At 36.0% G+C, this 21,617-nt stretch overlaps 1 protein-coding gene across 1 annotated transcript in view; it reads right to left on the reverse strand.

Annotated features, from left to right (window-relative positions):
• Window positions 1-628: 628 nt before the first annotated feature.
• Window positions 629-21,617, reverse strand: part of LOC131152866 (1,4-dihydroxy-2-naphthoyl-CoA thioesterase 1) — a 58,028-nt gene continuing 37,039 nt past the window's right edge. Inside the window, exon 3 of the mRNA XM_058104803.1 lies at window positions 629-937. Coding sequence (XP_057960786.1) covers window positions 809-937 — 129 coding nt within the window. The 3' untranslated portion in view covers window positions 629-808. The remainder of the gene's footprint in view (window positions 938-21,617) is intronic.

The raw sequence follows: 21,617 nt of genomic DNA on the forward strand, positions 1-21,617 counted from the left end.
AATCCCGAGAGAGTAATTTCAAACTCTGAATTTCATCGACGAATGTATCTTCTCGTTAAGGAAGTCTCTTCTGTAGTTCGTTGACGAACCCACGTGTCTCGTCGACGAAGCCCTGTCTATAAATAGAGTTTCTTTCATTTTTAGCGAGAAACTTCAGGATTTCTCTCTCTCTCTCTCTCTAAAAAACGGATCTCCAATCTTCTCTCTTCGATTTTGGGTTAGATTTGACCCAGTTTGACAATCTGAAACCACCACAAGGTTCGTAGGATCATTCTCTACAAGGCTACAAGAGCTGATTGTTGGTTTGAGAGGTTTGGGAAACATCCCAAAATCAAAGTAAGCAAGTTATTTTGAGAATTTTCTTAACAAATATTGTTAGTTGGAGCCTAGGAAGTATTAAATAAGTATTTTTCTTAAGATTTGTGTCAGTTGGGGTTTATTCAATTAAACTAGGGTTTTTGATTTAGGGTCCAAGTGAATGCCGTGGGTATTGGTTCGGGGATCCTGCCGGCATAGTTCAGAAGTCAAGTAAAGGGAAATTGTGTAACACCTCGAACCCATAAACCCGGGGCCGGTGCATTATACCTAATAATAACCTGATAAATCATAAATCCTTACATACATTGGCAACGGAAAACATAACCATAATCTCTATAAATTATATACCATTATACCAACATTCCATAATACCAGAGTTTGCTATATCCTAACTAGAATCCATAAAATTTATCCATCAACTGCATTTTCCATAGATATATACATCTCCAAAACATTAAATATTTTCACAACCATTCCATTCTCAATAAACTTAAAACGTAAAAACATAAAACATGAACATTTTCATTCCCAAAATATTATTAACATATATCATGTTTCTATAGTCCTCAAAAACGCTAATAATACCCTCGAGCTCCTTAAGCCCGATCTCGAGGATGTTCTGAAAAAGAAACATTCATATTCAGGTGAGACACATTTTAGTAAGGGAAGAAACATACAAATTAAAACAGTGTGTGGCCAATATAAGGTAAATAGATATCATTTTAATTACATTTTCAAATCATTAACATAACTCCGAAATCATTTTCTGAATCTAAATAATCACATGCAAAGGTTTAACTCACGAGATTACTCAAGAATAGGGGTGATTACCCGCCCAACAAGTAGCACCCCTCTGCTCTGATACATAGGTAACCCTAAGGTCACAACTAAAGCATACGAGGGCACTTACCTTACTCAGTAAGCTCTCAAGTGTTGGATTAATCTCGTACTCACGCATTCAACAATAGTTTATCGGCAAAGGCTCCAAGGATAGGGAAATTTATCCGCCCATATAAATAGGTTCCTTCTGCCCTAGTACGTTATGCAACTACTACCACATCTGAAGCTACTAGTGCACTCGCCTTCCTAAGCAAGCCCTTAGGCAAGGAGTACGCCTTGCCCAATCGTAACATGTTCTACATACATACATACTTCTAATATCGTAATACATGATTTTTTTCTGTCATTATACATTCATACACATTCATTCATATTCATAACTTGGCTTTGCATTTCATTTTAAGTGACTCTTTCCCATTCGTATCGTTCACATTTCACATTTCATTTCATTGCATTGTCATTTCATTGCATACCATTTCATTTTATTACTTCGTAGTACAGCTGGTCTTTAGTCATCATCAGTTAGTTTCCACATAGAAATGCGCTAGAATATACTACAGTTAGTCCACATAGAAATGCGCTAGAATCTGCTAACATGGTTGTCTTTCAGTTGTCTTACATTTACATGGTTGCATTTAACATACACAAGCAACATTGTCCATATCATATTTTATTCATAAGCTTTATTTACTTAACCTGCATCTCATATATCTAACATATATTTGCACCAAATCTCATGCCACACAGTTTTAACAGTAAATTTTCATATACATTTCTTACAAAATAAGCCAACCCATAATTAACATTGATATACTGAAAATACATTTCATTCCTTACTTACTTCCTTAGAAAAATACCTTTTTCACTTTCATTCATTTATTTTCACATATACATAACTATATAAATAATCCTAGACTCAGAAAACATAAATTTCATGGCTGGCATTTTAAACCCACATATAAACATATATACATAAATAACACACAATCCATTTTAATTCATGAAAAATCTAATTTAATATATAAATTTCCCCCTAACTTGACTTCCAAACTACACTGGCAAGATCCCTAAACCGATACCCGCAGCGTTCACTTGGACCCTGAATCCAAAAATCCTAACTTAATTAACATAAATTCTAATTAACTTAAATCTTAAGAAAAATACTTATGTACTACTTCCTAGGCTCCATACAACAATATTTCTTAAGAAAATTCTAAAATAACTAACTTACCCTGATTTTGGAATGCTTCCCAAACCTCACAACCCAACGATCAGCTGCTACAGCCTTGAAGAGAATGATCCCACAAACCTTATGGCGGTTCCGGATCGTCAAACCAGGTCAAATCCGGCCCGAAATCGAAGAGAGAAAGCTGGGATATCATTTTTAGAGAGAGAGAGAGAGAGAGAGAGAGAGAGGGAGAGAGAGGAGAATTTACCGAGTTTTCACTCTGAAAAATGAAAGAATTTCAATTTATAGGTAGGGCTTCATCGACGAGACATGTCGATTCGTCGACAAGGTGCTATAGAAACTTCGTTGACAAGAAGATACCTTCGTCGACGAAATTTAGTGTTTCAAATATACTCTCCTGGGATTCCTTCGTCGACGAGAAGAAGACATCATTGACGAGCTTAGAAGGATACTCGTCGACGAATACAGGACATTCGTTGACGAGGCTTGTTATTTTCTTCTAATTTCTTTCCTTTTTCCTTCATTATCCATTAATCAATTTCATTTATCATATTTTCTAATTATTTAAATTCCCTGGTCATTACAAATTGTATATTAAATCAAGTTTTCATGAATTAAAATGAATTATGTTTTATTTAAGTATATATGTTTCCATGTGGGTATAGAATTTCAACTATGTAAATTATGTTTTCTAAGCTTTGGATTGCTTATCTAGCTATGTATATGTGAAAATGGACTGATGAAAGTAAAAGGTATTTTCTGGGAAATTATGTAAGAAATGGTAAATATATTTTCAATATTTAAATGCTAAATGTGGGTCGGCTTATTTTACAAGAAATATGTATGAATTTTATTACTAAATTGTGTGGCATGAGTAAATGTAAGTTATGTGCAAATATACGTTATATGTATGAGATGTAGGCTACGTAAGTAATGCATTGAGAATAAAATATTAAATGAACTATGCTGCTTGTGTATGTTAATGCAGCCATGTAAATGTATTACAGCTGAAATCTGTGTTAGAAGATTTTAGCGCATTTCTATGTGGACTAACTAATGACAACAAAAAGGAGTTGTGTTAGTAGATTCTAGTGCATTTCTATGTGAACTAACTGATGACGGCTAAAGAGCGGCTGTTGTACGAATGAATGAAATGAAAGTGGAATGAAATAGGAATGAAATGACAATGGAATGAAATATGAAATGTGAACGATGTAAATGGGAAAGAGTCACTTAAAGTGAAATGCATTGAAATGTTTAAGCTAAGAACATGAACTGATGTGAATGGTTGAATAAAGACAGAAATAATAATGTATTATGATATTAGAAATATTTATGCTAATAGAACAAGTTACGATTGGGCGAGGCGTACTCTTCACACGAGGGCTTGCTGAGAAAGGTGAGTGCGCTAGTAACTTCAGATGTGGCAGTAGCTACTTAACGTACTAGGACAGAGGGAACCTACTTGTATGAGCGGGTAGATTTCCTTATCCTTAGGGCCTACACTGGTAAACCTCTATTTGAACTTTGTAAATACGAGATCAATTTAATACTTAAGGGTTTACTGAGTAAGGTGAGTGCCCTGGTATGCTTCAGTAGCAACCCTTGGGTTGTCAAATGTATCAAAGCAAAGGGGTGCTACTTGTATGGGCGGGTAATCACCCCTATCCTTAGGTAATCTTATGGGGTTAAATATTTTGCATGTGTTTAATTAGGCTCAAAGAATTATTTCAATGTTTATGATAACATTTTACAAATGTTATTAAAATGATATTTATAATCTCATGTTAGTCACGCGCTGTTTTTAATATATTGTTCCTTCCCTTACTGAGATATGTCTCACCCAAATATAACTATTTCTTTTTCAAGACATCCTCGAGGTCAGGCTTAGAGAGCTCAAGGGTTTATAGAATTTTTTAGGATTATAAAGAGAAAGGGTATATTTTTTATAATACTACTGGGTTGTATAAAACTTATGTTTTATGCTATTATGTTTTAAGTTTACTGAGAAAGGAATGATTGTGAATACTGAAATGTTTTGTGAGATATGTGTGTATATGGAAATATAGGTGGATGAATGGATAATATGGATTATGGATAGAACTAGGAAACTCTTTTATTATTTGTATGATGGAGGATCATAGTTATATTTTTTTGCTATGTATATATTGATTTATAGATTATTAGGGTTTTATTAGGTATAACGCACCAGACCTGGGTTTAAGGGTTTGGGGCATTACACAACAGTCTACTTTTTTAGCTCTCAATTTTTCTTACTCATTTTTTGAATTAAAGGGTCAAAATGAAAGCCCTTCAATTTTCCATCTACGATCGGCACTCCCAAATACGTAAAAGGAAATTTACCTTCAATAAAACTAGTTTCTTGTAGAATTTTTCCCTTCCTCTGAGCACCCAACTTCTTTGAAAAAAAAAATAGCTGATTTTTCTTTATTCACCCTTTGGCTAATCCAGCCTTGATCACCTCCATTTAACTGTCTAACAGATTTTTTACTAGCATTAGCAAATATAACAACATCATCCGCGTACATTAAATGCGATATAATAGATGCACCACTCAAATGCACAAACGGTAAAATATGCTTCTCAGACATCTTTTTTAAAATTAATCTAGAAAGAACTTCTTCCATGATGATGAAAATATATGGGGACAACGGATCCCTCTACCTTAAACCCCTTTTTAACTTGAAGAAACCACTATAAGTGTTATGCATCATAACAGAAAGTCATGAAGTAGAAATACAATTCTGAATCAACTTAAAAAAATAATCTAGAAAACCAAGAGCATGGAAAATCTGATCTACCACCTGTCGCTCCACTAGATCATACGCTTTGCTCATATCAAGTTTTAGTATCATATTACCTCCTCTCACCCGCCTATGTACTAATTTTTTCACTTGAGCAAGCGTTATATTTTCAAAACTACTCCTCCCTTTCATAAAAGCACATTGCTCAAGAGATATTAAATCACCCATCACCGATGATAGCTAGCGAACAAGGATTTTGGAGAAAATTTTATAGATTACGTAACAATGACTTATCGGGCAAAATTTATTAAAAGACTGTGGATCCTTTACTTTTGTAATAAAAACTATATAAAAGGAACAAAAATACTGAGGCAACATATCACCTTTGAAGAATGTCCTTACCGCTTTCATCACATCATTTTTAATAATCTTCCAGCAGGAAAAATAGAAAGAAGACCCAAAACCATCCAGTCTCGGGCTATTGTCCTCAGAAATAGAAGAAATAACTGTATATACCTCCTCCTCAGTCTGTTCTTCCTTTAGTTGTCTTATAGAATTCTCAGAAACCACTGATTGGATAACACTATCTAGATTTAGCCTTTGCATTGAACTTTTCTACCCTAAGAATTGCTCAAAATAATTCACAACCTCATCATGAACCATCTGCATATTTTCCAACATCGAATCATCAGGAAGCACCATTGAATTCACACAAGAGTTACACCTTCCTTGCACAATCAACGCATGGAAAAACTTTGAATTTTGGTTACCATCCGTTAACCATTTCTTCTTTGCTTGCTGCGCCAGCCTTGTCTCTTCCCTTCTATACCATACCTTCAATTCAGCCTTAGAAACAAGGAACTCTTCTTCAACTGACTCTGAGTACTCTATCTACAGTAAATTCTCATGTATTTCCACCCTCTCCTCCAACTCTTGTATGATACCACCAACATGACCAAAGGTATGTTTATTCCACACCCTAAGCCTTTGTTTTAGCCTTTTCAATTTACTTGCCAATTTACAAAACCCTAAATCCACCACTATATGTTCTCTCCAAGATGTTTCAACCATTTTCAAAAAATCTCCATGCGATGTCCACATGTTCTAAAATCTAAAAGGCGTCGGCCCATACCTCTCCATACTCACACCCAGCTGTAATATGATAGGAAAATGATCTGAAGTATTTCTTTTCAACAATGATGTCTTAGCTTCACCGTATTTTACAGAAAAAGCATTATTAATCAGCACCCTGTCAAGCTTCACCCAACTTCTCGTCAATCCTTGATGACCATTACACCAGGAAAATTAACTTCCTTCGAATCTAAGATCCAATAATCCACATCTATTAATACAACCATTGAATTTAACCATAGACGAACCCAAGCGAGGTCGATCTCCCACCCTTTCCTCATATGACCGAATTACATTAAAATCTCTCATAACAACCCAAGCCAAATCAAAACTCGAAATCCCCTGAAGCTGTTCCCATAATTATCTTCTCTCAATATGATAACATTTAGCATATACAAAGGTAAAAAGCAGAGAGCCTCTATCCTCTATTAACAAAACTATCAAACATTGATTTGAAGCACCCACCCAATCAACCTAAACATCATCTTTCCAAAATAGTCAAATCTTCCCACCTTCCTCTACATTAGAACAAAAATTAGTAAATTAAAAATACACCACCCACCTTCATATCTTTTCCACATCTTGAAAAGGTTTAGAAACAACCAAAATTGAAACTTTATGATCTTTCCCAATTTTTTTTAATCTTCTCTTTGATGTGTTCAACCCTCTTATATTCCTAAACATAACTTTGTCAATCATAAGTTCAATTTTTGAGGCACTACCTTAGCCCTCTTAGACTTTCTCACTTGCACATCTTCTTAATTTCTTCCTTTCGATACACCCACTGGCACATTACCTGGATCAGAGCAATATTCTTTTTGAGTATCAATGCAAACCTTCATATCTCCCTTAGATAACACATCATAATTATCCATACACACCACACCCTCTTCTTCCCCCTCTCTCCCATCCACCTCCTCCACAAGAAACTCCTCCCTATCCTTATCATTTTCAACTTCTCTCCCCCCCCCCCCTTCATTAAAAACTCTAATTTCCTGGGCAGTCCTAGAACAACCACCTAGTTCTACTTGCACCCCTAACACCGCTGACTTATGATCTTGAAAAAATTTGGCTTTCTCTCCACTATTCTTCTCTACCAAGTTCACTTCATCCACTTTATGTGTACCCACATTACTAACCTCATTCAAAACTTCTTTATTTTTCTCATTCACATTCAAAGGAGCACTTACCTCTTCACTCTTTTTCTCCTCCACCCTCTGATCCTGAATCCGTAAAATAGGGCCTTCCTCTTCTACCATCACATTTTCTTTTCTACCAACTTCTTTCCAAACCATATCATCTCACTCCTTCCTCATACCTACATTCCTTTTATCCTTAGGCTTTACGCCAAACCGGCAAACCACATCAGTGTGACCTTGCCTACAACATTTATTATAATAGAAAACCCTCTTCTCATATATTACCCTTTTTCCAACTCTGCTTTTGTCCTACCACCAATGAAAAACCGTCCACATGATCCTTCTGCAAATCCTCTTCAATACACAATCTTGCTCAAGTGGATTGTGTTCTATATAATGGGGTATTATTCGTACCTAAAAATCTACCAAATCTAGTGGCAAAACTCTGTAAATAGTCCAGTCTATATAAATGTAAAGGAAAACCTAGTAAGAAAATCCATTGTGGTGCGATCAATTGCTCCTTGTTGATGTCAAAATTCACGGGCCGCTAAACAGCAGAAATTGGCACCCTGCCACCCATCTTCCTTCTCCTGCCCATGCATGAATGTAGTCCTTTTCATGTACCAAATGCAACAAAACATGATAGTTGTCCATAAAACTTATCATTGGAACTTTATAAAGACCACAAGATTGGATAATATGCCTCTGAAAAACATCGATAGACAGCCTTAGAGAAATAAATTTAAGCACTAACGCAAAATTCAGATCCTCAATAGCCCTTTCCATCTCCACATCCGAGAAAACAAAACCTGATTCTCCATTAATCAGTTTCGGCTTCCTCAAAGGGATTTTGAATTTTGACGATGGAATCGGCCTCTTAAATGCTTCCGCAAACGATTTTCCACCAGCACAAACTTCCTCCTTTCCAACCATATCATCCCCCGAACCACTCCCTGCAACCCGTGAACCACCGTCGGCACCTCCCCTCAACCCTCCGGTAATAGCTATTGGAGGCAGCGCGACCATGGCTAGCAGCTACCTTTTTTCCATATTGACAACCTAAAAATAAAAAAAAACCAACCTTTTGTGGAGATATTTTGGCGTGCAGTATCCCCCAAGATTCTAATCTCTTCCCAGCGGTTCATAGTAACGAAGTCGTCGTCGCAGCTACTAAGGTGCTTCGTCATTGAAGCGCTTCGTACGTTGTCGCCATCACTGTGAAACTACGTCGTCATCGCAGGTTCTCCATCACAGCTTCATCATCGTCGTCACCCTTTGTACGTTGTCACCATCACCGTGAAACTACGTCGCTGTTGTAGGTTTTTCGTTGTCGTCGTCGCAAGTCTACGACGCCGGCGGAAAGGGCTTCACAACAGCAGATTCTTGAAGAGCTTCAAAGCAACAAGGGAGCAAGGTCTCGCGCAATAGGATTTTTGGGCTTCTTGGATTCATGGTGGTAGATTCAGCTCACAAACAACAGGGCGCAAGGCTTCACAACAACAAATTGGGGCTTCTGCACAATGGGTTTTCTCTGGGGCATTTTTGTTTTCTTGTTTTTCTTTAAGGTGATGCAACATTTTTTAACAAGGGTGGTTGCAAGTGCAATGGCGATGGCCCACTGTACGCGCAGATGGGCAACAGTGTTACTATAATCAACTAGGGTCACAAGGAACCCTTGTTGGGTGTATGGAAGATGAAGATTTTTTTTTTTGGGGGGGGGGGGGGTGGGGTAAAAAGTTTCGTATGCTTCGATCATGGCATTTAAATTAGCTTAACTAAGTTGAACTATCTAAGTTGATGACCCCACTTAGCCTAGTTGACTCGACATGGTTCAACTTTTTCCCCCTTTTTTTTTTAGTTTATCTATTTAATTATTATAAATTAATTAACAACAATTCAAAAAATCTATTTTTTTAATAAAAAAATTTGGGAAATATTTCTTAATTTGGGCTATTTATTGTCTATTTTTGTTATTGTTATTAGATTTACATAAACATAAAAAAAAATGAAAAAAATAGAAATTGTTTTTTTATATCTTATTTAAAGGTCTATGTAGTAAATATTTTAATAGGTTTATTTATTTTTTATTATTTTCAATTTTATAAAAACCAAAATAAGAACTTTTTTAAAACAATATAAGAATGTATTGATAATTAGGACCCCTTTTTCTATGCATTTAACTCATGTTCCCTCTATTTACACGCTTATTGTGATTATATGCCTTTTGTTTATTTCCTATTTCATATGTGTGTTCTTATTTTTTATTTATCTTGCTTTGTTTCTATCTAACTTGCTTTTGATTTTATTTTATTTTTCCCTTAGCAAGTAAATAAAATCAATTTGAAGACGAACCTCAAGGCTATGTTTGTGCACGTTTTTAAGAATTTTAGGGTAAGGATTATTTCTACCTTGTGTAAGGTCACTTAGTATTTAATGGTGGAGTAATTTTAAATTCAAAATGTAAACACCTAAATAAAATTAGTCTTGAGAGTTGTGTTTGTGCATACCCTTATAAATCATGATTGAGGACAATTTCTGTAAAACATGTGACAAATAAATAGTATGAAAGAGCTAAAGTCTTTATTGATTAAACAAGTTAATCAAGTATCATTATGCATAAGAGGTGTTAGTGCTTTCCTCTTCCATAATCGTGCTCTGAACCCGTTGTAGTATGCAGACCGTCATTATTGGTTCCTTGACCCTAGGTATAGCTAGTAGGCTAATTACTTTATATTAATTATTAGATGGATTAACCACACATAGGACCAAGTAAGTTAGTGGTGACTCCATTAATTTATACTTTGATCCATGTGCCACCTCATAGAACTTATTGTCTTTGTTAAAAATATATGCCAGACTATGCTAGTCAAATAAAGAGATCTTGATATTCTTGAAAAGACAACTACAACCTGTAGTAATCGGAAAAAAAATATATTATTAATCAATTTATTAATTAAATATTATTAAATTAATAAATTAAATAAATAAATAAAAATGAATAGTATGAAAGAAAAAAATTGGAATAAAGATATATATATATATATATATATATATATATTAGTAAAGTTTCTTCAGTAAGCTTTCAATTCTTCATAACTGCAGCACCTCTCTTCAGCTTCCCTCTATGTCTCGTTGTCTCTCTCCATCCTCCTCCTCTCTATCCTCATTTCCTCGGCAGATATTCGGTTGATCGAAAAATGGGAGATACTGCTGGGTTCCTATCTCTGCCACCGACATTCTTATCGGAGTGGATTTGTCATAAAAACGATGTGGGCACCACTCTTAGGGAAAAGTATACTCCCCATCTTTCCTTAATTTCTCTTTAGGTCCTCAGCTAAATCAACAATCGAGCTCCACCATGGGGTCCTAGTCTCGATCATCGTTATTTTGGCTAGAGCAAATTTCCAATTTGGGGGTCTTAGGCACCACTCTAAAGCAAGAGTGTGATTTAGGGAATTAAGAAAATTGGTTATTTTTGGTAGTTTAATTATTTATTTAGAATTTATGGGCCTAGGAAATGTTAAAATAGTATTTTATTTAGGGTCGATTTGATTAAATTAGAGTTATTGATTCAGGGTTTAGGTGAGCGCCGCAGGCATCGTTTTGGGTCCCTACTGGCGTAGTTTTAGGAAATCACGTTAGGGGAATAGATTAAACCAGCATTTTTGTGAATTTTTCCAGTTAAAATGGAAAACATATATGTATATGAATATCATTATCATGCAAATTTTGAAAAAGCCAATCGTTTGAACTATGATGTTTTTGAACCTAGGGTTGTGATATTAACTATTATTTGGGAAAAATGAACAATGAAAGTAATGGATTTTCTGGATAATTGTGGAGATAACTAAATTGTATTTTTAGTAAGTGAATGATGAATGTGGGTTGACTTATTTTTAGTAAATGTATTAATATGTGTATTATTCTAATTCGTGTGGCGTGAGTAAAATAAATATATTGTGTCGAATTATGATATATTTATGAGATGCAGGAAATACAGGAAATGCATTGAGAATTAAAATGTGATATGACTATATACAGCATGTGATTGAGAATGTTAAATTACAATGTAGGGTTTGAGAACTCCAGTGGATTGTGATTTTTGTGATATGCATAGTACTGTTGCGTGTGTTTGGCAAAGCTAGTGCACCCACTCGTCTCATGGAGAGTGTGGAGACAAGATGGTTGATTATGCTGAGTAGGGTAGAGTTCCCCCTAGAGTTTGGACTAGTGTGGGAAAGTCAATCTAACTAATAGACTGTAGAATATGGTGTTGATTTAGCTCTAGTAGATCGACTAGGGTTAAATCCAGCTTTCGGGCTGCACAACTCGTTGTGGGGGGGAAACATGAAAGTGATTATCCATCTAACAGTAAGTTCTAAATGCATAATTGTTTAATTTAACCAAATGTATAACATAAGAACAGTGAATGGGAAATGAATTTATGTGATGTGTAACATTGAGAAAGGTATCCGGGGACGGCGATATGTAACACCCCGATGATGATGATGATGATGTGTACGTTTAGATTGGGAGACATCGATACGTAACGCCTCAATCTCAGCAAATGTGAACTTGAAAAGATGAATTTTACAGAGATAACAGATTTAGAGTAAAGTATAAATGTATTATGTATTGTAGTATTAAATTTATTTGGGGCGAAGTATACACCCCGCTTGAGGGCTTGTTGAGATAGGCAAGTGCCCTGATTAATATCAGATGTAGTCACACTAGGCTGCATAACTTATTAGGACAAAGGGAAGCTACTTGTATGGGCGGGTAATCTTCCCTATTCTTGGAGGCTTCTTCTAGTAAACATTTGTGTGAATGTGTGTGTGAGTATGAGATAAACTAACCACCTGAGGGTTTACTGAGTGTGGTAAGTGCCCTGATATGCTTTAGTTGTAGTCGTAGGTTGCATAAGGTATCAAAGCAGAGGGGTGCTACTTGTATGGGCAAGTAATCACCCAATCCTTGGGAACTCTTGTTAGTAAAATATTTTGCACATATGTGAGTAAGGATAGAGAATGTTTTATAATTGTGATAAATTTTATAAATGATGATTATATATTTGTACACAAACCTCATGATAGCCACACATGGGTGCTAATTTATTCCAACTTACTGAGATGTGTCTCACTCGATATGGAATTTTATCTTTTTAAGGACCTTCGTGTGATCGAGCTGAATGAGCTTAGGGCTGGTGTAGCATTTTTGAGAGAGAGAGAGAGGATAGACTGTTGATCATATATATATTGGGTTTGTTTATGTTTTCAGAGATGTATATATAAATGTTTGTGAATACTAGATGTTGGAAATTAACTTTTGAGATTATATAGATATAGAAACTCTGGTTTCTTACTGAGGAATTGTTATTATTTCCATTGTGTAATTGATGTTAGAATATCAGCTCCAGATAAATGGAACACGTGGAACCTAGGCCCCACTTGGTGAGTTTGAGGCATCACAAGGTGGTATCAGAGATATAATTTAAATAACACTCTCGACCTTAGTTTCGGGTTCAGGGCATTACAATTTTGGTATCAGAGCATTAGATTTTAGGTTCTGCAAACTTAGGGATGATTAATACCAGAGTATAGGAACAGATGAGAATGAGGATAGGAAATGGGTAGGTTAGGTGTTGAGAGTTATAGGATTTTGCCTTGTAGCCTGGAGGTGGAAGTACGTCAACGACTTCCTGTGATTTTTTGAAGCAGTCGACGGTTTTAGAAAAACCACGACAAACCTTAGATGATTTTGTTTCTAAGCTGTGGGACTTGTCCTTAACTTAGAGATTTGGACGTATATTGGATTTTAGTTTAACGATTATGTTGAGTAGGTTATGATAATGGAATTCTTAACTCCTTTCTATCCTATTTTTAGGATGAATCCTAGAGGGAAGAATGTAGAGGCTAAAGGAGGTTATGATTTGGAGGCTTCTAGTGAGGAGGACTTTGACACCTCCACGATGCTACGGGGTATAGCCCGTCAGTCAGGGTAGAAATGAGGAAGGATCCTAGAGAGCATAACTGCCCATCTGTAGACTAGGGCTATAGCATCAAGGCGTTCATGAGGTTGAACCCTCAAATTTTGAGGGGGGACCTAATCCAGTGACTGCAGAGAACTGGATTTAGGAAATTGAGGAGATAATGGAAGTACTCGGCTACACGGACGAGCAGAAGGTCTGTTATACCGCATTTAAGATGATTGGAGATGTGAAACGTTGGTGGCTTTCTAAGAAGCTGCTAGAAGGACAGAGGTTAGTGAAAGTGGCACTAACCTGGGAACGATTCAAGGAGCTATTCTTTGATATGTACTTTCCCTCGTCCACTAGAGCAGAAAAGATTGAGGAGTTCACCAACCTAACACTGGGGAGTATGACTGTCCAGGAATATGAGGCTAAGTTCGTTGAACTGTCGCATTTTGCTCCGTTCCTGATTTCAAATGAGGTGAGGAAGGTCAGTAAGTTTGAAAAATGTCTGAAACGAAAGATCTATGAACTTGTGGTGGGGTTTCAGGTTCATAACTTCTCGAACTTGGTGGATAAGGGCTCGGCACTAGCGAAGAGCTTGCAAGATAGTACAGAGCCGTCAGAGCAGAGAAAGAGGCCTACACCTCCCAGTTTTCAAGCTGAGGCTAGTCAAGGTTCAGGGAAAAGAGAGAGGAATGTGGGTCCAAGACAGGATACAAGAGATCAGGGTTATCCTGGCTATTAAGATGATCCGTCTTACCCTGTATGCCAGAGATGTAACAAGAGGCATGGGGGTGACTGTCGAATTGGGACTATTGGCTGCTACTGGTGTGGTAAGTCGAGACACATTGCTAAGAACTGTCGTACACCGTTGCCTATTGCATATACACTGAATCAAATCCAGGAAAACCAGCAAGTACTCCGAGGTCGAGGTGGTCCAGCACGTGTGTACACCAGGATCCCGATCGAGGCAAATATGCCAAGGGCGTAGGTACGAGTTTATATTTGAGATAAATAATGATTTTATTTAATTGTAGATAACGTAAAAGCTTATATGGTGATATATACTGGATTGTGTGAAATATAGTTAGTTAATAAATTTTGGAAATGTGAAAAATGAAAGGGTAGCGAATTTTGAGGACGAAATTCTTTTTAAGGAGGGGAGAATGTAGTAATCGGAAAAAACAATTATTATTAATCAATTTATTAATTAAACATTATTAAATTAATTAATTAAATAAACAATTAGAAAGGAATAGTATGAAAGAAAAAAAAAATTGAATAAAGATATATATATATATATATATATATTCTTTAGGAAGCATTCAATTCTTCAGAACTACAGTGCCTCTCTTCAGCCTCCCTCTGCATCTCGTTGTCTCTCTCTGTCTCCTCCTCTCTCTCCTTATTTTCTCGGCAAATATTCGGTCGATCAAAAAATAGGAGATACCGCTGGGTTCCTATCTCTGCCACTGACATTCCTACTAAAGTGGATTTGTCGTAGGAGCGACGTAGGCACCACTCTTGGGGAAAGGTATACTCCCTCCCTTCCCTTAATTTATCCTTAAATCTTTAGCTAAATCGACAATTGGGCACCACCATGGGGTCCTAGCCTCGATCGTCATTATTTTGGTCGGAGTAAATTTTCAATTTGGGGGTCTTAGGCACCACTCCAAAGCAAGAGTGAAATTTAGAGAATTAAGAAAATTGGTTATTTTTTGTAGTTTAATTATTTATTTGAAATTTATGACTTTAGGAAATGTTAAAATAGTATTTTATTTAGGGTCGATTTGATTAAATTAGAATTATTGATTTAGGATTCGGGTGAGCGCCGCATGCATCGTTTTGGGGTCCCTACTGGCGTAGTTTCAGGAAACCAGGTAAGGGGAATAAATTAAGCCGGTATTTTTGTGAATTTTACCAGTTAAAATGGAAAACATATATGTATATGAATATAATTATCATGTGAATTTTGAAAAAGCCAACCATTTGAACTGTGATGTTTTTGAACTTAGGATTGTGATATTAGCCATTATTTGTGAAAATGGAATGATGAAAGTAATAGATTTTTTGGATAATTATGGAGATAACTAAATTGTATTTTCAGTAAGTGAATGATGAATGTGGGTTAGCTTATTTTTAGGAAATGTATAAATATGTGTATTATTCTAAATTGTGTGACATGAGTAAAATAAATATACTGTGTTGAATTATGATATATTTATGAGATGAAAGAAATACTAGAAATGTGTTGAGAATTAAAATGTGATATGATTATATACTGCATGTGATTGAGAATGTTAAATTACTATGTATGATTTGAGAACTCTAGTGGATTTTGATTTTTGTGATATGCACAATACTGTTGCTTGTGTTTCTGGCAAAGCTAGTGCACCCACACGTCTTGTGGAGAGTGCTCTAGTAGGCCGACTAGGATTAAGTCGAGCCTTCGAATCGCACAACCAGTCATAGGGGAAAGCGTGACATTAATTATCCATCTAGCAGTGAGTTCTAAATGCATAATTGTTTAGTTTAACCAAATGTATAATATTATAACAGAGAATAGGAAAGGAATTTATGTGATGTGTAATATTGAGAAAGGTCTTGGGGGATGGCAATACGTAACACTCTGATGACGATGATGTGTATGATTGGATTAGGGGACAACAATACGTAATGCCTTAATCTCAGCAAATGTGAACTTGAAAAGATGACTTTTACAGAGATAACATATTTAGAGTAAAGTATAAATGTATTATATATTGTAGTATTAAATTTATTTGGGGCGAAGTATACACTTTGCTCAAGGGCTTATTGAGAAGGGGAGTTCCTGATTAATATCAGATGTAGCCATACTGGGCTGTATAATGTATTAGGACAGAAGAAAACTACTTGTATGGGCGGGTAATCTTCCCTATTCTTGGGAACTTCAGCTAGTAAACATTTGTGTGAATGTGTGTGTGAGTACGAGATAAACTAACCACCTGAAGGCTTATTGAGTAAGGTAAATACCTTGATATGCTTCAATGTTAGCCATAGGTTGCATAAGATATCAGAGCAGAGGGGTGTTACTTGTGTGGGCGGGGTAATCACCCCAATCCTTGGGAACTCTCGTTGGTATTTTGCATGTATATAAGTAAGGACAGAGAATGTTTTATATATGTGATTAATTTTTATAAATGATGATTATATATTTGTACAAAAACCTCATGATAGCCACATACTGGTTCTAATCCATTCCGACTTACTGAGATGTGTCTCACCCGATATGAAATTTTATCTTTTTCAAGACCTTCGCATGATCGACCTTAGTGAGCTCGGGGCTGGTGTAGCAATTTTGAGAGAGAGAGAGAGAGAGAGAGAGAGAGAGAGAGAGAGAGAGAGAGAGGGTCTAGATTGTTGAACACACACACACACAAATATATATATATTGGCTTTGTTTATGTTTTGAGAGATGTATATATAAATGTTTGTGAATACTGGCTGTTGGAAATTACTTTTTGAGATTATATAGATGTAGAAACTCTTATATATTACTGAGGAATTGTTATTATTTTCGTTGCGTAATTGATGTTAGAATATCAACTGCAGATAAATGGAACACATGACACCCAGGCCCCATTTGGCGGGTTTGGGGAGTCACAAGGTGGTATCAGAGATATATTTTAAATAACACTCTGGATCCTAGTTTTGGGTTCGGGGCGTTACACAACCTAAGTATGCTGGTTTTCTTAAATGTTAAATTTAATAAGTTATTGTGTAACAATTTTTTTTAAATGTACATTATAAAAATGATTATTAAGTACATGAGACATCAATGTGTGCATCACAAAAAAAAAAACACGGTGATTGAGTGGAACCGTGGTTGTGGTTTACTCTCAACTACATTAACAATAACTTCAAATTTAGTGGGAATTCAACTAAATAGATTTTTACCCACACAAAATGTTAGTCATCTCATTTTCAATACAAATATATGAATTGAGTTTTACGTTACCTTTTTAAAATTGAGTTTTACGTTACCTTTTTTAAATTATTTTATTGATTTTCACAAGTATCGCAATTCTACATTTTTGTACGTGTCTAACTCATTTAGCATAGATATTACCTTCTAGCACAGTGCTTGCATAACTTGTGAAAGAAAGATTAATAATGATAACAATTGTGCAATTTGTCATGTGTAATAAAAGTAGCCAAGGTAAAATATTTTTATTATTTTTTAATAAAATTAAATTATATTAAATTCTTTTATATTTGAAATACATGTTTATAGGTTGATTTCAACGGTAAGAACAGGTGCATGGTTAAGGATACTTTGTAAGTCTAGTGGAAGGAAATGATTTATTGTGTTTGATAAAGTAGTAGAATTTATATTGAAATGCCTAGCATCAAACTCAATGAATTAGTTTCAAAAATATGTGTTAAAATTGGAGAAGAATAATTCTCTCTATTGATTCGCTCTGATGGCAAGGATTACAAGGGTATATATATACATGAGATAGTTGAAAAAATGAAAAGTTTATATTTGTCTAAGATGAAAACTATATTTCTCTAATACTTGATTACGCGCCGAAACTGCGTAATTGGACACTTAACCCGGGCTTTACCGTTTATATTTTTAATTAAATGTCCAAATTTATTCAATATTTTAATAAAGTGTCAAAATCATCATTCTTGAATTTTATTGCACTATTTATGAGAATTTGGTAATTTTTTGTCGCAGGAAAATTCCCGGGAATCAAAACCGACACCTGTTCGTATTGTGTACATAACTTTTCCATATGAGCTCCGATTGAGACAATTCAAATTTCTAGAGAAAAAGGAAAGGATTATCTACAACTTTTGTGTTTTGAGTTTTGTGAGATACGGGTTCCAGAAGAGCAGAATTTGCAATGAACAGGGAATGAAAAAAATGAAAAAATATAGCAATTCGGGTTTCCTATTCGGGTATAGGGCTTTCCCCCCTATCCTATTTAACCCTTCTCTTTCTCTTCCTGCAGAGGTAGCCCCCATGGCTCCCCATTCTACTCTTTTCCTTCTTCTTCTTCTTCTTCTTCTTCTTCTTCTTTAGTTTGTTTTTTTTGTTCTTTTCAATTCTGCTTCTCTCCCCTTGTCTCTCTTCCTTCCCTTTGTCTTTCCTCCCTCACTCTCCCCCTTTCCTCTGTTTCTCTTGGCCTCCTCTGCCCTCTTACAGTACGGCCAGCCTCCTCCACCATCTTCAGCAGTCCCCAAGCACAGCTGAACACTAGCCGACTCCATAGCCGGACCACCAAAGCGCAGCAGCAACTTCACGGCTCCGTGGATTTGTTTCTCTCTCTTTCTTTTCCTTTCTTTCTTTCTTTTATTTACTTTTCTTTGAATCTTGGAATATTGAAGAAATTTTAGTTTTTTTTTTTTAATGTTATTGGAGTTTTCTTTCTTTTTGTTTAAGTTGAGTAATGTTAAGTATTTCATTATTGTTAAATTAATCTCTTTGTTTATCTAATTGATAGTTATTTTAATTTAGCATTCTTAATTAAATTCAGATATTTTTTTTATCGAAACTTGTTTTAGTTTAGGGTCAAGTCATATTAAAGCTTCCATGTTTATTGTGTTCAGTCTAGTTTAGGTTGTTAGGGATAATTTCTGTCTGAGTTCTTGGTTCCCCTTGAAGTTTGGTTTTGATTCAATTTCTTAATTTTGTTAAAGGTTTGATTTTTATTGTTTGTGAGTGTGTTTTATTTTGATTGCATCTCTATTGCGTATGTAATTCCTTATTTGTAGTTTCCATTTTTAATTAGTGTGTGTGTCGATGTTTCCTTACGTAGATTAGAGTTTCTATTCTAGCGTGTTTTAATTCCTTATTTGTAGTTTCTATTTTTAATTAGTGCGTGTCCCAATGTTTCTTTAAGTAAACTAGGATTTCTATTCTTGTTTATTTTATTTAGTACATGTTAGTTTTAGGGTTTTTAAATTACGTGTCATCTAATTCGGCAAAAGTGAAATTGAACCATCTTGAAAAACCTGAATCTGAACTGAGTTCAGTGCATTTTTAATTTTGATTGGAAGAACGTAAAATCTGAGATTAAACGCATTCCCTGAGGAGACGATCTAGCCCTTGGGCTTAATATTACACGACAGAACTCCTATACTTGGGATAGCTTCCGAGCTGCTCATTTTTCGAGTGAGTCAAGTTTTTGGCGCCGTTGCCGGGGAATGTCGGTCTTATTCTCAAATTTGCGTTTTTCCCGTCATTTTTGTCAGTTTTATGAAAAATAAAAAAAATATAGAAAACAAAAACAGGAAAAAAAAAATTTTGAGTTTTGAAAAATGGCTGCACCTGCACCGCGCACGATAATGGATTTTTTGCAGCTTGAATATGCCACTGCATCCTCTTCCATTGTTTTGCCTTATGACGAGCTTAATTTCATGATGCAGCGCGGGCGGACGTCATTGTTACCCGAGTTTTACGGGATGGAATCTGAGTGCCCTTATCAGCACCTAGCAGAGTTTGAGTTAACCTGCAACATGTTTTTCTCTCATGCTAGAGCTAACGAATCTACTAGACTAAATTTATTTCTTGCTACTTTGCAGGATAGGGCACTGATTTGATTTCATTCTATGAGACCTTATTCTATCACTAATTGGACTGATATGGAGCGTGAATTTCTACATGCATTTTGTCCCTCACAGAAAACTCAATTTTTGTAGGAACAGATTCTTAATTTTGTGCAGCAGGATGACGAGACATTTAGAGCTTGTTGGGAGCGATTCAAGGATCTACTAAGTACTTGCCCACATCACAGGTTTGACTCATGGAGGTTAGCTGATTATTTTTATACTGCTCTTACCCCTGATTGCAAGTGTTTTGTCCAGACTATGTCTAATGGAGAGCCCGTCAGCGAGGATCCAGATCAAGTATTATCATTCTTTGATTACTTAGCTGACAATGTCTCACAGTACAACACACGATACACTCAGGCACCCATGACTGCACACCCTATCAGCACAATTAGTGGTGGTGATGCATATGAACCGCCAAACTGCCCGGGTATTCCTCCCCCTCAATATCAGCCACAACAGATCCCTCCGAGCTGTACGTCGTCAGACCTTTTTGAGGATAGCATAACACAGATGGCGAACATGCTCCAACAATTCATGCAAACTCAAGTCGATCATAATAATGAATTGCGGGACACCATTAATGCGATAGGCACGCAGTTGGATATCTTAAAAAACGAAGAATTGCTTGCAGAACCTCAGCCTAGTCCTCAAGAGTACCAGCAACCACAACAACAAATGCACGATGATCTCTTTGAGGCAACAGAGGTCGCCATCACTTTAAGAAGCGAAAAAGAATTTTCCCAACCTGAGATGCTCATCGTCAAACAACCAGTTGTCCCAGCACTAGAAGTCATGGCTAAACCAGAAGAGGTCAAAGAAAAATCAGAGAAAAAACGGGGCTAGAAGCGGAGCAGTTAGTTGATGAGGAGATTGATACTCATACGGAGTACCAACCTGTAGTACCTAATACTCCGAACTCAAAAATCATGAAACCGTCACTCCCACCTGAATTAGATGTTAAAGAGTCTAATGTGGAGGCAGACTCTTGTAGTGGTATGATGATATGTACACCCGATAAAGAGGGTGACCAGTCTGGTGAGCATATAATTTTCAAAGAACCAGGTAAAACCTTTAATGTTAATGCTTCTGAAGAACTGCAGGTAATTATTCCGATCACTTTCTCTCAACCGTTAGTTCGTAAAGAAGCACATTTCTTGGACACAATGTTGAATAAAGACCCATTCTTGTCAACACAAGAGGGTCGACCTGCACACAAATTGTTTGGTATTTTGATATGCATTAATTCATTTGAGGTTGATTTTCGTGCAGGTATGATGACTGATCGATTGTGGCGGCTTAAATTTGGAGAACCACCGGTGCACTTTATAGACCTGCGGCCACTAGACGAAATTCCTCCAGAGCCTCAGCCAAGACAATTGTGATGTTTTTCTTTCCCTTATTTTCCTTTTATTTTATCTTATTTTATTTTTAGTTAGTTTTCAGGTCTATTTTCTCGTAGTTCGATCTTTGTTTTCCATTATTTCACCACTCAGGTACGCCTTACTTTTCCCGTACACAGTATTTTCTATTTTCCCTATGCTTTCACATTGAGGACAATGTTCCACTTTTGTTGGGGGGGATGAGCATTCGCATGTGACATTGTGCACGTACACATACCGGATTTTTTTTTAAAAATAAAAAAATAAAAAAATAAAAAAAAA

The sequence above is a fragment of the Malania oleifera genome, chromosome 4, assembly GCF_029873635.1.
Source record: "Malania oleifera isolate guangnan ecotype guangnan chromosome 4, ASM2987363v1, whole genome shotgun sequence".
Lineage (NCBI taxonomy): Eukaryota > Viridiplantae > Streptophyta > Magnoliopsida > Santalales > Ximeniaceae > Malania > Malania oleifera.